Consider the following 14,904-nt stretch of genomic DNA (forward strand, 5'->3'; position numbering starts at 1 on the left):
CCAAGTCACATGCATTGCAGGAGAAATAGATGATGGTTGGGCAAAATGTCTTTTATAGGAGCTCGTCAGACACTATTATTGCACTTCTAATTGATGAACCAATAACAAAACCCTGAAGAACCACATAATAATATGAAAACCCATGGTGATGAAGAATGCACATTTATTAAATGCCGGAAAACAAAGCATGGACATTCAATACCTCCACGGCTTTCTCATAACTTAAGAGCAGGGGGAAATAAGAGGAAAAACCAGGTCTTAAATAATGAGGCAATTCAGTTTAGAAAATCCTGCCACAAACAGGGTAGAATTTACACCCAAAACTGCATTTTCTCCAGTTCTCGGTTTTATTTTGTTTTCTTGGTCTTTGTTCTTAGGAGAGATTTTAAAATCCACAATAATTTCAAACAAAATGGCTGCACTATGGAAAAAGATTAGAGCAAGGAGCGAAAAGGGGCTGGGGGTGGAGAAAGACTAATATAAAAATGTGTGTTTGAGCACAACCACAATCTATAATACAAGCATTGTTCTCTTAGCCCTGTGGCTCTGGAAGATTATCTTATCCGAGGCTGGCTGTCAGGAAGAAGGGAGAGAGAGACTGAGGTTTGAAGACGATCGTATTTCTCAGCAAAGCTATTTAGTTGTCCAGACAGGTGCATCGGTCTAGCAAGCAAAGCCTGCAGACAAGGGAATCATTATCTGGACCCTTAAACTCTATCCCTATAGGGAGTGGTATTGACAACAGAGAGTGATTAATGAAGTGGTGCCTTCCAATGTTTGTGATGAAATTTTTACTCACTCATCTGGAATAAAAATGAAGAGATGCATGCAAGAGAGTCAGGCAGGCAGAACGGTGATGACGGCGGCGGCGATGGCTTTGAGTGATGAAAGAAACCTTCTATACCACCCTTGATGACACGTTTGTGTACCTGGTCCAGGGATGTAATACATGGAAGCAGGCCAAGAATTCTCATTACAGAATTAAAACGGGTGGATGAGATTGAGCCTGAAGGAATCTATGCATGGATTTTCTCTCTACCACTGGGCTAAAAAGAACAATATATATTATATGTATTATATAATAAAATTGCACCTTCTTCTTAAAATATCCAGTCACAGGGATAATCAATTGGTACAATAGTGATGTTTAAAAATCCACCAGTTACATCCCATCAAATGTCTGTGAGTAGAGGGATATCTTCCTATGTTACATCCTGCTCTGAAAGCTGGGGAAAGTTATGTGAAGTCAAAGGCTTTCATGGCTGTCATCCACAATTTTTGTGGGTTTTTCAGACTATGTGACCATGTTCAAGAAGAGTTTATTCCTGACGTTTCACCAGCATGCCAAAACATCAGGAATAAACTCTTCTAGAACATGGCCGCATAGCTCCCAAAAACCCACAAAAAACTATGGGGAAAGTTATTTTTTGGACTACGACTGAATACACCAGGTAGAAAGGCCACTGGGAGAAGCTTTTTGTTGTTGTTAACTGCCCTTTGAGTCAACCTTGACTCATGGTGACACACAGATGAACCATTTTCAAGACTCTTTATTTTCAGCCTCTCTGCTCAGGTCCCACAGGTTCTGGTCCACTGCCTCACTGACTGAGTCCATCCATCTGGTATATGGTCTTTTAAATTTTATTTGTAGGATTTATATCCTGCCTTTCTCCCAAAATGGGATTCTTTCTCTCTTTCTCCTGCCTTTTAACTTGGCTAGCATCAATGTCTTTTCTAATGATTCATGCCTTCTCATGATATGGATAAAGTACTACAACTTCAATTTGGTTATCTTGGCTTTCAGGGAGAGTTTGGGCTTGATCTTTTCTAGAACCCGTTTATTTATCTTCTTGGCTGTTCACTCTTCTCCAGCACCATATCTCAAATGAACTGATTTTCTTTCTATTGTTTTTCATCACTGTCCAGCTCTCACATCCATACATGTGATCAGGAATACTATGACTTAGATGATCCTGACTTTAGTGTTCAGAGTTATATCTTTGCACGTTAGAATCTTGTCCAGTTCTTTCATAGCTGCTCTTCCCAGTCCTAGTCTTCTTCCACTTTCTTGACTGCAGTCTCCATTCTGTTCAGTATTTGATCCAAGATATGGAGACTCTGACTAATTCAATTTTCTTGCTGTCCAGTATGAATTCTTGTAGATCTTCCATGGTCATTATTTTTGTTTACTTCATGTTCAGCATTAAGCCTACCGTGACACTTTCTTTAACCTCAATAACTGTTCCAGGTAATTGCTGTTCTCTGTTAATCATATTGTCTTGTTTTCATATCTTGATGTTGATGTTCCCTCCTCCGATCTTCACTCCTGTCTCTGAATCTAAGCATGCTTTTTGTACTATATTTTCTGTATACAGTTTGAATAAATAGGGTGATAGTATGTTGCCTTGCCTAATCCCTTTGCCGATTGGGAACCATTCTGTTTCTCTGTAGTCAGTTCTGATGACAGTGTCTTGTCTTGAGTACAGGTTACGCATTACAACTATCAAATGTAGTGGCACTCTCATTTCCTTGAGAATATTCCATAGCTTTCCGTGCTCTATGCAGTCAAAGGCTTAGCTGTAATCAATAAAACACATGCAGATTTTCTTTTAGAATTCCCTGGTGTGCTCCATTATCCATGGATAATTATCCAGAAGTTGTAGTTCACCCAAAAGTAACTTCCTCCAGTTCTGACCTTTCCCTTATCAGCTCCTACGGATTCTTCTTTCTAATAAAGAAGTATCAATAGCACACAATCAGAAAACAAAGACTGCTTTGCTGGGTGAAACCAAAGCTTGGCAATTTATTTTCACCAGCCGCCAAATGTGATATCCTTAAGAAGATGGTGATCTTTTTTCTAATTTTTTTGTTCACAGCAATTCCAAAGCACACCACTTCAAGAAGTGGAACTTGCATGTATATATTATGTCCAATAGGTGCTGATATAAACTGTATCCTCCATGGATGTTTTTAATCCTTTTAAAAAAGAGAAATATTTGATGATACATCTGTGAGCAAGGCTTGTCCTGTGTGCATAAGGCTAACACCATATGCATGTTTACTCAGAAATAGGTTTTGCTGCATTCTGTGGTGCATACTCTTCAGTCTATGTGCACAAGTTTTGAATAATGCCTTCATATCTGAGCTGCTAAATGTAATAATCCCCATGACCAGGACAACAAGTGGCTATCACCAACATGTTTATCGGAATATGAACACCATCATTTTGTTATGTTTTATATTATTTGCAAAATGTTATCAATCATCTTTCCACTTAATAAGCTGTAGAGTTTTCTTCATTTTAAATCCAATCAGTATTAATAGCCCAAAGCAGTACAACAGTACAGTATTTCCCTGAAGTCCCCTCACAAACATACCCAGAGCTGTTTTGCCACTGTGTCTCTGATTTTTCTACTCTGGACGTTATCACACAGGAGGAATTTCTCTTAATTAATTTCGAATGAAAAGAAAGTGGGGCCAGAACACATTCACATGAATCCGCTAGTTCAGCGAATTTACGTTAATTCAAACTGCGTTCGAACTGACTTCCCATTGCCTGAAAATAGCATGCTATTGCCCGAATTTGCATGTGGTAGTCTGTCACACAATAACGTGAAACCCTATGATTGCATTCGGACTGACATCCCATTGCCCAAATTTGCATGTGGTAGTCTATCACGCAATAATGTGAAACCCCATGATTGCATTCGGATTGCCATTGGATTATACTTCCAATTTCCCTTGTCTGATAAACTCTTCTGCCACTGAATTTTAGCAGATTTTTGGCATGCCAGCAACTCTTTCCGTTTTAAACAAGTTTCAAGGGGGTATCTTTGTTTAGTTGGTGCTTCTAAAAGTATATGCTTCATGCGCTCCTTATTTTAAAAAGGAAAGTGCAGAGTTTTGTTTTGATTGCTGCTCCACTGCTGATTTGGCTCTGAAATTCAACAGTGCGGCAGCAAAATTGATGGTGGCAGTGTACGCGTGTAAGAGCTATACAAGGCTTTAAAAATCAGCAGGGGCTACATGCAGCCTGTAGGTCACATGTTGTCCCCCACAATAAAACAATAAAAATGGCAAAATGGAGCAACAATCATTCTGACAATTCAGCTTAAAAGCACGCAGCGTATAAGGAAGAGTCTTAACTTGAACTATAATTATATTGACTTGTAGATAGTGCTATACATAGCAGGCCTTATACAAGGTAGCCTAGAATGATAACACATTTAATAATGGAGCAAGGCCTTGCTAACAATCTCACATGGGCTTTATGTGAAGAAGTAACTTTTCCTTTCCCTTCTGCCAATTTAAGAGATATCGAGTCCTAACAACAGGGAACAAGACATGCCACTTGAGGTCAATCAGACCTAATGAGTGTGCCAATGAGACATGAGGTGCTGGGCAACAGAGTTGTTCGTAACGTGTTCTAAAGCTGCCCAAATTCTGCCCTTGAATCACATCTTCTGTTCTGGCACCTTATCCATGAAACCATGCTGGCTCTCCAGATTGTCCACCCTTGGATATAAATGCAAGCACCTTCATCAGCTAGCTTTCTGTCCCCTCTAGAGAACAAACTGTTCAGCTGCTATATCCTGAACACTGCCAACACATTAATGTTGCTTAACTCTAATACTTCCATTTTTAAAAAATATGCAAGCAACCAGCTCTACTCTCCTTTCCTTCCTATATATACAAAATCCCAACCCAAGAAGGGAAATCTTAGGGAACGCTCTTCTCATTCAGTTCATAAACGGGGAAACATCCCTAAAAATCTTGTTGTAAGAAACCTGACTGACTGCAATTGTGTCTTCCGTCCTTAAAATGGTACCTACCTACCACTTTCTTCTGTTCTTCATATCCTTTTCCAGAGAGGTTGATAGAAAGATCCTCCTCTTTCCCAGTTCAGGGAGAGAACTCTCAGAAAACCTAACAGCATATTTTAAGAGCAGTGTTTTCCGGGAGTAAGGGGAGAAAATTTTCCCTGCTTTATAACCAATTTGCGTTGTCTCAGATTACTTCTGTTTTATCCCTGGGATGTTCCCACTGATATATAAATAGAGGTTCTTGCACTGAACTTCCTGTCAAAGCTCTGGAGGTCAGAGATGGGAAAGCAAAAAGAGACACAGCAGCAGGGGCTCAAACTTTCTGCAAGTTGCTGGGAGATCTGTAAGGGATTTGCACATTTGAGAAGACTTCAGGGCAACGTCCACATATAGAAATGCTTGTTTGGATAGGAGCTAGTTTCCAGATAATCACTAAACTAGAAAAGCTATCTTGGTCAGTTAGTTTTTCAGTGGGTGGGTGAGGAGGACTCCAAAGTGGGTAGCGTGCCAAACTAAGGGTGACCAAATGAACATTGCCACCAATGCCATTTCCCTATTTTATTGCTGGCCAACAATTTTATACTTAAGAACTCTTGGGTGGGATCATTTTTGGATCAGATGATCTGCTGATTTCTAATTTGACAGCAAAATCTCTTATCAACATTGTTTCCCTTAAATCTTAGCCTTCCTTCTTGAGAAGTGAGTTCAGACATGGGTATCTGCTGTATCTCTTCAGCAGTGAAGACAGACAAATAATTCATCCATCTTTTCTGTGATCTCCTTATTTCCCTTTAGTGTGTCTTCAACTCCCTTTCTGTCCAATGGACCAACCCTTAACAGTACTTTTAAGTAAGTTGATTCTGAACTGTGTCTTGGAAACTTTACTTATCTCATAAAAACAGAAAAGAAATGGTTCAGCCTTGTTCCCATTTACGGAGAATTCAGTGCCTGATTCAAATTGATGAATTGGTGCAAAAATAGTTCCTGGTTCCCACTATGTTTGCACCGATTCTACCAATTTGGATCAGGCACCTTGGCCTCTCCTAGCCCTACTGTTCCTGGCCCAGCCTCCTTACTGGCTTCTTCTGGCCTCCTTCAGCCTCTAATCAGCTTCCTCAGCTTCCCTGTGGCCTCCTTCCGTTCCCCGCAGCTGGGGAAGCTTGCAGAGAAACCTCCCTGGATTCTCTGTGACCTCCTTCCCAGCTCCCCCCGACCTTCTTCCATTCCCTGCACCTGGGGAAGGTGGGAAGGAGGTTGCAGGAAGGCCGAAGAGAAGCTGGTGGCCCAGGTATGGAGAGGCAGGGAGGCCGGTGACAGCGAGATGGCCGGTGCCATTGCAGCTGCCCCCCTGTCACTGGCGGCAAAATTGAATCCGCTCTGCCTAGTTCCCACTTGGAGCAGCGCAAATTTGAATCTTCCTGTGGTTCCCACTGGGATGAATCGATTCATTTGAGAATAAATTGATTCATCTCAAAAAACCACCCCTTTAAGCCAGTGTCTTTCTGACACAGGTTAAATGGGTAAAAACCATGACTCCCCTTTCCGAATCACTTCAGTGATTCGAATTAGGTGGGAACCATGGTGGTTTAAACCGGATCATTTCAAATCACGATCTGGTTTAAACCATAGTGGGAATGAGGCCGTAGAGAGGTAGAAAGACAGACATAAAGAGTAAAATTAAGACATCAGTTTTGCAGGTTTCGGTTGAAGTGATCTAGCAAGGTCTGGCCCAACATGCATTCATTTCAAGCACAGCACATTTAGAATATTTTATTTCTAAATGAATTTAAGGAAAGTCATTGTATGCAAAAAACATACAGTATTTAAGAACATAACAATAAAGGTAGAGATATAGTGCGCGCGCGCACACATACACACAAACACACACACAGACGAACCTTCTGCAGAACCGATTCACCATCAAATTCCTGTTTAAATAAAAAAAGATTACATCAGCCAAGCCAAGCCTCTGTTGGAAGGTAGTTTTACAGACCAGAAGTAGCCACTGAGAAGGCCTTTGGGTCTGTGAGTGTGGATGGGCTGAGAGAAAGCCCTCTCCAAAGATCTCAGGAATATTCATATAGGGAAACATGGTCTTTCAGATAGTCTTTGTAATTTATTTATTTATTCATTCAATACTATTATTTATTCAATTAATAAAATTAGATCACACAATCTAATTTTTAATGCAAACCAAAATAACATAATTCAAATAATACATTCAAAAAGAAAAAGATTTAAAAAAAAACCCAGAGAGAATTTCTAAGTTTGTGCAAATAATGTTCTTGCTGCTGCTATCATGTAACAAAGAAGTAATTCATGTTTACTGTCCAGTTCTTTGTCCATTATGCCCAGCAAAACCATTTATGGTAATATTACAAAATTTACCTTTAAGAGTTTTTGAATTAACTTTTAAATCTTAGGACTTTATCATACTGGACAAAACCTGGGCAAAAACTAGATTTAAAAGTAGAAAAAAAACCCGCAAATGTTCAGACGATGTTTGCCCGAAAGAGAAATAATGTGAAAATAATGAAAATAAAAAGGGGTCATTTTTGTCGACTTTCAGTTCGGGTTATTTTTGCATTATTTCTCTGCACAGGATTTAAGCAATTTGCTTCTGTGTGATAATAAATTCATTTAATAGGAAAAAGAGTTCCTGAATGGCAGGGGGTTGGACTGGATGGCCCTTGTGGTCTCTTCCAACTCTACGATTCTATGATTCTATGAAAAGGAACCCTTCTTATCAGATAGACTGGACTTAAACTGTAAAGAACATTATAGGTCATAACTACAACTGGAAACAAACTGGTATCGAGTGAAATTGTTTGAATAAGTGAATTGTGTGTTCCTTGTAACTATTCCCAGTCAGCATTCTGGCTGAAACATTTTGGACACATTGAAGTTTCAAACAGTTTCCAAAGGCAGCTCCATGTAGAGTCTATTGTAATAGTAAAAAAGGATGCAATCAAAGTGTGTGTCACCACAGCCATAGCTGACATCTCCAGGAACTGATGTTTGGTGTTTTGGTGTTTCAGAAACAGATGCTCTGGAACAACACCAGTCAGACCTTGTACAAACAAAATGCTTGTATATGGTCTTTTACATTTAGCTACAAAAGTTACCTGGAATTTGGCATAACTAAAATGGAAAAGTATTATTTACAGCTGGCCCTCCGTATCCATGGATTTTGCATCCACAGATTCAACCATCCACAGCTTGAAAATGTTTTTTAAAAATCCCAAAAGCAAACCTTGATTCTGCCACTTTATAGAAGTATCACCATTTTACCACCCCATTTTATATAATGTGATTTTAACACAGCTTTTATATAATGGGATTTAAACCCACAGATTTTGATATCCATAGAGCCAAACCCCAGTTGATACCAAGGGCCCACTGTATTTATTGCCCTTCTGATCACCTAGTTCTTGTGGCAATGCACAACTGACAAAAACATCATTTTAAAAAAATAAATATAAAGTGATGAAACAAAAAACAAACAAAACCACCCTTATTTTAAAACAGGTTAATACAATTTCTTTAAAAATAGTTTTATAAAACAGACACATTAAAAGAGCTATAGCCCCCACTTTATATAATAAATGAAGGCCATCCAAAATAATACAGACAGAGCAATGGGCATGGGTTTGAGAAGATCATCATGGGAATTCTTGAAAACTGACGAACTGATTGACTGATTGGATTTATCCCTTCCTAAAATAGGGTTCAAGATTTAAAAATATGTGTGTTTGTTCTCATGTTCTGTTTTGTTTTACAAAGCAAATTACTCAGAACTCTTGGGGGATTATTCAGTTGTCTCAGTCTGGAACATGTTTTCTGCCCTGAGGCACAAGAAGCGGTAGCAATGATTCTTCAAGAGCCTGCTTTCTGTTCTCAGATTCTGCATGCCTCTGCAAGAGAGTACTGCTCAAGGACATGATATTGGTACCTTAACTTCACAACAGGATTTCTAGTTGCCACGTACTATCACCTATTTTGTCCTTGAAACAGGTCAGGCAAAAGAGGAAGATAAAATGAATATTATTCAAATTTCCTCCTACACAGATTTTATAAACTGTGTGTGTATAGTTGTGCCTTCAAGTCGCCTGTCGACTTTTGGTTACCCCATGAATTTCATAGGGTTTCTTAAGCAAGGATTAATCTGAGGTGGTTTTGCCAGTTTCTTTCTTTGAAATGTAGCCTACAGCATCTGGTATTTGTTGGCAGTCCCCCATCCAAGTTCTAACCATGGCTGACTGGGCTTAGCTTCCAAGATCAGAGAGGATCTGGTGTCTTTAAGGTATTATGTCCTCTTATTCCAGGGGTAGGCAAGGGGTGCTTCTGGGGGCCCAATGTAGCCCTTAGACCAGTGGTTCTCAAACATTTTCACCCAGGCCCCATTTACATCTATATGCACATGTCAGGGGACCCTCCCACTCAACATAGTATATGAATAAAAATATTTTGTTTTTTAGTGTGTGCATTTTCATTCACACATTTATGTATATTCATATTTTAATGTTTTATAAGGAAATAATATTGCTCAAATTAGAACATTTTTGTTTCAATAAATTCAATACCTAACTGAACACAATGTTTACACTTGGTTTGAGGCATGTGCCATAGGAAAGAGGAAAAGGAAAGGAAAGAGCTAACTTTGTTCCTTCCAAAGATAGAAACTCCACCAGCTGGTGGATTTTGCCTTTGGAAAGTGCAAAAGGAAAAGAAAGGGTTTTAACTTTGCTCCTTCCAAAGCAGAGAAACCCTACCAGCTGATGGATTTTGCCTTTGGAAATAGTGGAAGGAAAGGAAAGGGTCATAACTTGGCTCCTTCCAAAACCAGAAACCCTACCAGCTGATGGGTTTTGCCTTTGGAATGAGCAAAAGGAAAGGAAAGGTTTTTAACATGGCTCCTTCCAAAACCTGAAACCCTACCAACTGATGGGTTTTGCCTTTGGAAAGAGCAAAAGGAAAGGAAAGGGTTATAACTTGGCTCCTTCCAAAATCTGAAATTCAACCAGCTGATGGATTTTGCCTTTGGAATGAGCAAAAGGAAAGAAAAGGGTTTCAACTTTGCTCCTTCCAAACATAAAAATCAGGGGTTTTCTCTTTGGAAAGAGCAAAATGGGGGCAGGAAAGGGTTAACTTTGCTTCTTCCAAAAGCTGAAATGCCACCAGCCCATGGATTTTGCCTTTGGAAAGAATAAAGAGGAAGGAAGAGGGGACAGTGAACTTTGCTCCAACGCCCTCTCAAACTGACATTGCACACACACAAGCCCCAGTCTCTCTACTACACCCTGATACTCATTTTCTTCTCTTGCTCTCCCACTCCTTGCCACATAGTCTGAAGCTGAAGGGGATACTGAAAAAGTATTCCAAGCACCTCTCCTCTCTGGAGGGTCAGCGAATCAGTGCCTGAGGTCAGCAATGTCCCCTTGAGATACCGTCATGCCACCCTGGCATGAGAGTGTGACTTCCTCAAGGTCACCAGCAGATTTGCATGACAGAGTGGGGATTCAAACCCTGGTCTCCAGAGTTGTAGTCCAATACTCACACCACAACACCACGGAAGTCCTGTACCACTCTATCATTGCTTCCCAGGACCCCATTTTTAAATAAATGGTGGGATTTTGGTGCACATTCTATCTGAAAACCATGGCAAAAGATCTCCCAAATGTGTGAAAATATATTGCCACACCCAAAAGCATGCCAGAAACTGAAATACTTCCATTTTCCTCTGCTTGTTGTTGTTGTTATGTGCCTTAGAGTTGTTTCCTACTTATGCTGACCTTAAGGCAAACTTATCATGGGGTTTTCTTGGCAAGATTTGTTCAGAAGGGGCTGAGAGAGTGTGACTAGCCCAAGGTCACTCAATGGGTTTTCATGACCAAGTGGGCAGTACTTCTCAAAACAGCAACAGGACGTAATGTGATATGCGGAGGGTACAGTTTCTAGGGGAATTCAGGGCAGGAATTCCTGCCCCAGGCCCTCACATAGTTGCCCACAGCTGTCCTAATAGCTGCCAGGAAAAGCAACTTTCCACATTGCAACCTCCATCCATCCTGTTTAAAATTCAGAAATACTTCTTTTTCAAAACGAGAAACAGATTTCCAGCCATGCTCATTTTGGTTGGGGATGGTGTACTGGTTTGAGTGTTGGACTATGGCACTGGAGACCAGGGTTCAATTTCTCGCTTGGTCATGAAACCCAGTGGGTGATCTTGGGCAAAGCACACACTCTCAGCCTCAAAGGGGGGGGGGGGCGGGCAATGGAACACCTCTGCTGAACTAATCTGGCCAAGGAAACCCTGTGGTAAGTCAGAAATCACTTGAAGGCACACAACAACAACATATTTTGTCTATAAACAGAGACTAAACAGAGCTTGGTTAAGTTACTTTTTGGACTTTGTTGTTTGTTGTGTACCTTCAAGTCATTTCCAACTTTTGGCGACCTTAAGGCAAATCTATTGTGGGATTTTTTTGGCCATATTTGTTCAGAAGAAGTTTGCCATTGCCTTCCCCTGAGGCTGAGAGTGTGTGTGACTCACCCAAAGTCACCCAGTCGGTTTCATGGCTGAACTGGGAATCGAGCCCTGGTCTCCAGAGTCGTAGTCCAACACTCAAACCACTATGCCACATTGGGTATCCCAAAATCCTCAGACAGCATAGTCAAAAGTATATTTTCCCATGCTCCAAGCGGAAGACTTTCTGAGTGCCCCACCACTGCTCTTTTATGGATGGCTTCATCATGTCAGTATGTTCATTCTTCTTTAAAGGAACTTCTTTGTTAGCTCTGGCAAGTTGAACCAGGAAACCACACATACCAAAGCTGGTAAATGGCATTGTTATTACCAAAGCATCCAGGAACAGAACAGAAATAATAATAATAATAATAATAATAATAACAATAATAATAATACAATGTCCAATATATTGGGAGGGCTCCAGGTTGGATAAGGTTGATATAGATCCACTCAGTAACTCCATATCAAGGCTAACTTTACTCAATAAAATGTATTCAGAAAACACAAAAAGAAGTCCTTCTTCACACAAATTATGGAATTTGATAGTACAAGATGTGATGTTTTGAAACTGGAGTAGACAACTTAGCAGAAGACAGAACAGGCCTATTTATGAGCTGGAATAGCTAATTTTTTTGGACAACAGTTCCTAGACTCCATCAGAATAACCTTTGGCTCTGCTGCTGCTGTAGATTCTGGGAACTATAGTCCAACAAAGGAAATTTTCTAAGCTCTACCTCTATTCATTTTTTATTAGCCATGACATCTAAATAAAAGCTCTGTATTTCTTTGCAGAGTGGAGACAGGAGACAAAAAAAAAGTGTGAGTAATTGTCTCCATGCCTTCTTTGTGGGCTTCTTGAAAACATTTGGTGATCATCCTAGGAAATTGGATGCTGGACCAGATGGAAATGTCCAGCAGGGTTGCTTCCATTATGTCCATGTGAAAGGCACCTGAGAAAATGGGAGCCCAACTGTCTTTAGAGAACATCTGTTTCACATTTTTAGTTTCTTTGGGGACTCAATATCCAGTTATTATTTTCACCATCCATAATGTAAGAGAAACTGAACACGAAAAAGAGGCAAAGCTCCTCTACCAGCTATTGCAAGAAATCCCCAGAAGAGAAAAGTTAATTAATGAATACACCTTTCTGGGAATTCACAGCTACCCTCCAACTACCTAAAGACCACCCAACCAGCTATATCTTCTCAAGTGACCATTTCCATGATACTGTCACAAACCTCCTCGACCTTCACGCCCCTTGTTAAGTGTAGTCGGAGAGCTTAAGCTTTCCATCTGTAATGAAAGAGGGCTGGCATAATTTGATGAGCATGAGCGGGTGTGTGTGAAGGCATCCTGTGCTTGCAATATTTCTATAGATACCACACATAACTCCAGCTGTGAGCATGTGCGTTCTAGGTGACCTTGAAGTCAGCAGATCAACAGGGTAAATTACACAACAAGTGAACAAAAAAGGCCAGAAGAAAGCAGTAGCACATTGACTTCATGGGATAAGGCAATAGCTACACGTGGGCTCTGACTTTAGGTGATAGTCCTAAGCAGCACTCTGTACAAAAAATCTCGCCAGCTGGTTTTTCTGGTTGAGTAATATGCATTATTGTTGTTGTGTGCCTTCAAGTTGTTTCAGACTCATGACAACCCTAATGCAAACTTATCATAGGGTTTTCTGAGGTTGAGACAGTGCAACTCATATCAGGTCACCCCAAGGGTTTCCATGGCTGAGCAGGGATTTGAATCATGGTCTCCTAGTCCTACGCTCAAACCATTACACTATGCTGACTCTCAATATGCCTTCTAATTTCTGTTATTTCAATCAGATACAGAAAAGCTCTATACCCTCCAATATTTCACAGATGAAAACCAAGACATGTGTGGCCAAGCAACATCAAAATGTGGTCAAGATGGAAAATGTTATTAATGAGAATTAAAAATATAAGCTAAGAGAGGATATACCAGTTTGCTTTAGCCTGAGTCTACTGATTCTATCCTCTTTTTTCCTCTCTTGTCTTAAAGTTAACTGAGTGCCAAGTACATTTATAATCTGAACTCTGTTTGCAGCAGTTGAAGTAAGCTGGAGACAAAGGGAGAAAATGGGAGGAGGAGGAAATAGAAAGTGGGACATTTTAAAAGCAGCTTGAAAGATGGGGCAGCAGAGGAATCGTGGAGACTGTCCCTGCCAAATCTGGACAATTGGAGCTTATGAAACTCACCGTGTTGAAGTTGGGGAAAAGGTTGAGTGGGGGTGTTCCATTGAGGCGGAAGGTCAGGAAATGCTTGATGTCCAATGGTGAATGTAGAGACCGCCCTGGGATCGGAAGTGATGTTAAGAGGGAACTGTTGTGACTGGCTGGGCCTAAGAAGAGAAGAGAGACGAGACATACTTCCAGTTAAAAGGGGGAAAAAAACCTTTGAAAAGAGAATGAGATTGACTGATGTTGCAACTCAAAGCAGCTGTTATTCCAAAACAGTAGCCTGCAAAGAGAACTGCTAATTTGTTGTGTGGAGTAACTATGCCATGATACGTACTTAAAGCTGATCAGGTTGCTCACTTCATGTACTCATTTCCCAACCTGCCATTTTAAAAATAATGGCCAGAATCCTTTATCGTGGTTTAGTTTATGTAATTTTACATATACTTAGCTACATAGCAGAAGTGCTAAGAAAACCTGTTAGTGAACTGCAAAGATTCTTAACAGGGCACTGGCAAGAGTGTCCCAATGCACAGAGGGCTCTACTGATGTGCACCAGCACTTTCTACCTGTTGTCCTGATGCAAAATGGGAATGATGTGCATCAGGACCAATCTACATCAGTCCTATCATGCATTGGTCTTAATGCATGTCTGTCACATTGCCAGTTTCCCTATGTAGTAACGTAACAGCAGTCCCTTACTGGATATAGACATTACAGAACTGCCCAGTTCTAATTCCTGTAAATGTAAGTCTACTTATGAAGAGGTAAGCCTCCAACAGGATTCTGGCCAAGGTTCTTAGTTATTTATAATTTTTTGCTGTATATTTATCTGGCCATAAAGTGAGGAAGTACAGATGTTTCAGTAAATGAATGTGGGTGTATGTGTATGTATGCGTTTAAAACTGCATGATTCACTTCAGTGCAAAGACCTAACAAAATTACCCACTCCAACAAATTGGATAATTCAATCACTCCAAAGCCAGGGATGCAGTAGAGTTAGCTGAAGGAGCCCCCCCCCCCCCCATTGCATCCCTCCATGTTTCCACTCTGGGTTTACCTCCTTCCAGTCATGAGAAATACCCAAATGAATGACTTACACCGACATAAAAGGCAGAAGCAACAGAGGAAGGTTTTAATTGTGTTCCCTCCAAGGTTATACAGTCTGTAGGTAAATCTTTTCAGTTGTGACAGTGAAGTGTGTCTCTAATTTCAAATCAGAAAAAAAGACTACTACTAGATTTGGGAAATGTTGTCTTAAAGACTCATACATCTTCCACAGAAATTCACTTGGTTTTAATCTTGGCCACTGACCAAGTAGCAGCTTGACCATTATAAGCCCAATTGG

The 14,904-nt window shown here is 40.4% G+C and overlaps 1 protein-coding gene across 4 annotated transcripts in view; it reads right to left on the reverse strand.

Moving 5' to 3' along the window:
* Positions 1-14,904, reverse strand: part of LOC149309220 (zinc finger protein 385C-like) — a 148,610-nt gene that overhangs the window by 22,581 nt on the left and 111,125 nt on the right. For all 4 annotated transcript variants that reach the window (XM_089531987.1, XM_089531990.1, XM_089531989.1 and 1 more), the window contains 2 exons: positions 13,578-13,720; positions 6,722-6,751 (listed from right to left, as the gene is read on the reverse strand). In XM_089531987.1, the coding sequence (XP_089388113.1) occupies positions 6,722-6,751; positions 13,578-13,720 (173 nt within the window). The remainder of the gene's footprint in view (positions 1-6,721; positions 6,752-13,577; positions 13,721-14,904) is intronic.

Source organism: Sceloporus occidentalis, unplaced genomic scaffold (genome assembly GCF_023333645.1).
Source record: "Sceloporus occidentalis isolate IW3139 unplaced genomic scaffold, rSceOcc1.0.p SCAF_7, whole genome shotgun sequence".
Lineage (NCBI taxonomy): Eukaryota > Metazoa > Chordata > Lepidosauria > Squamata > Phrynosomatidae > Sceloporus > Sceloporus occidentalis.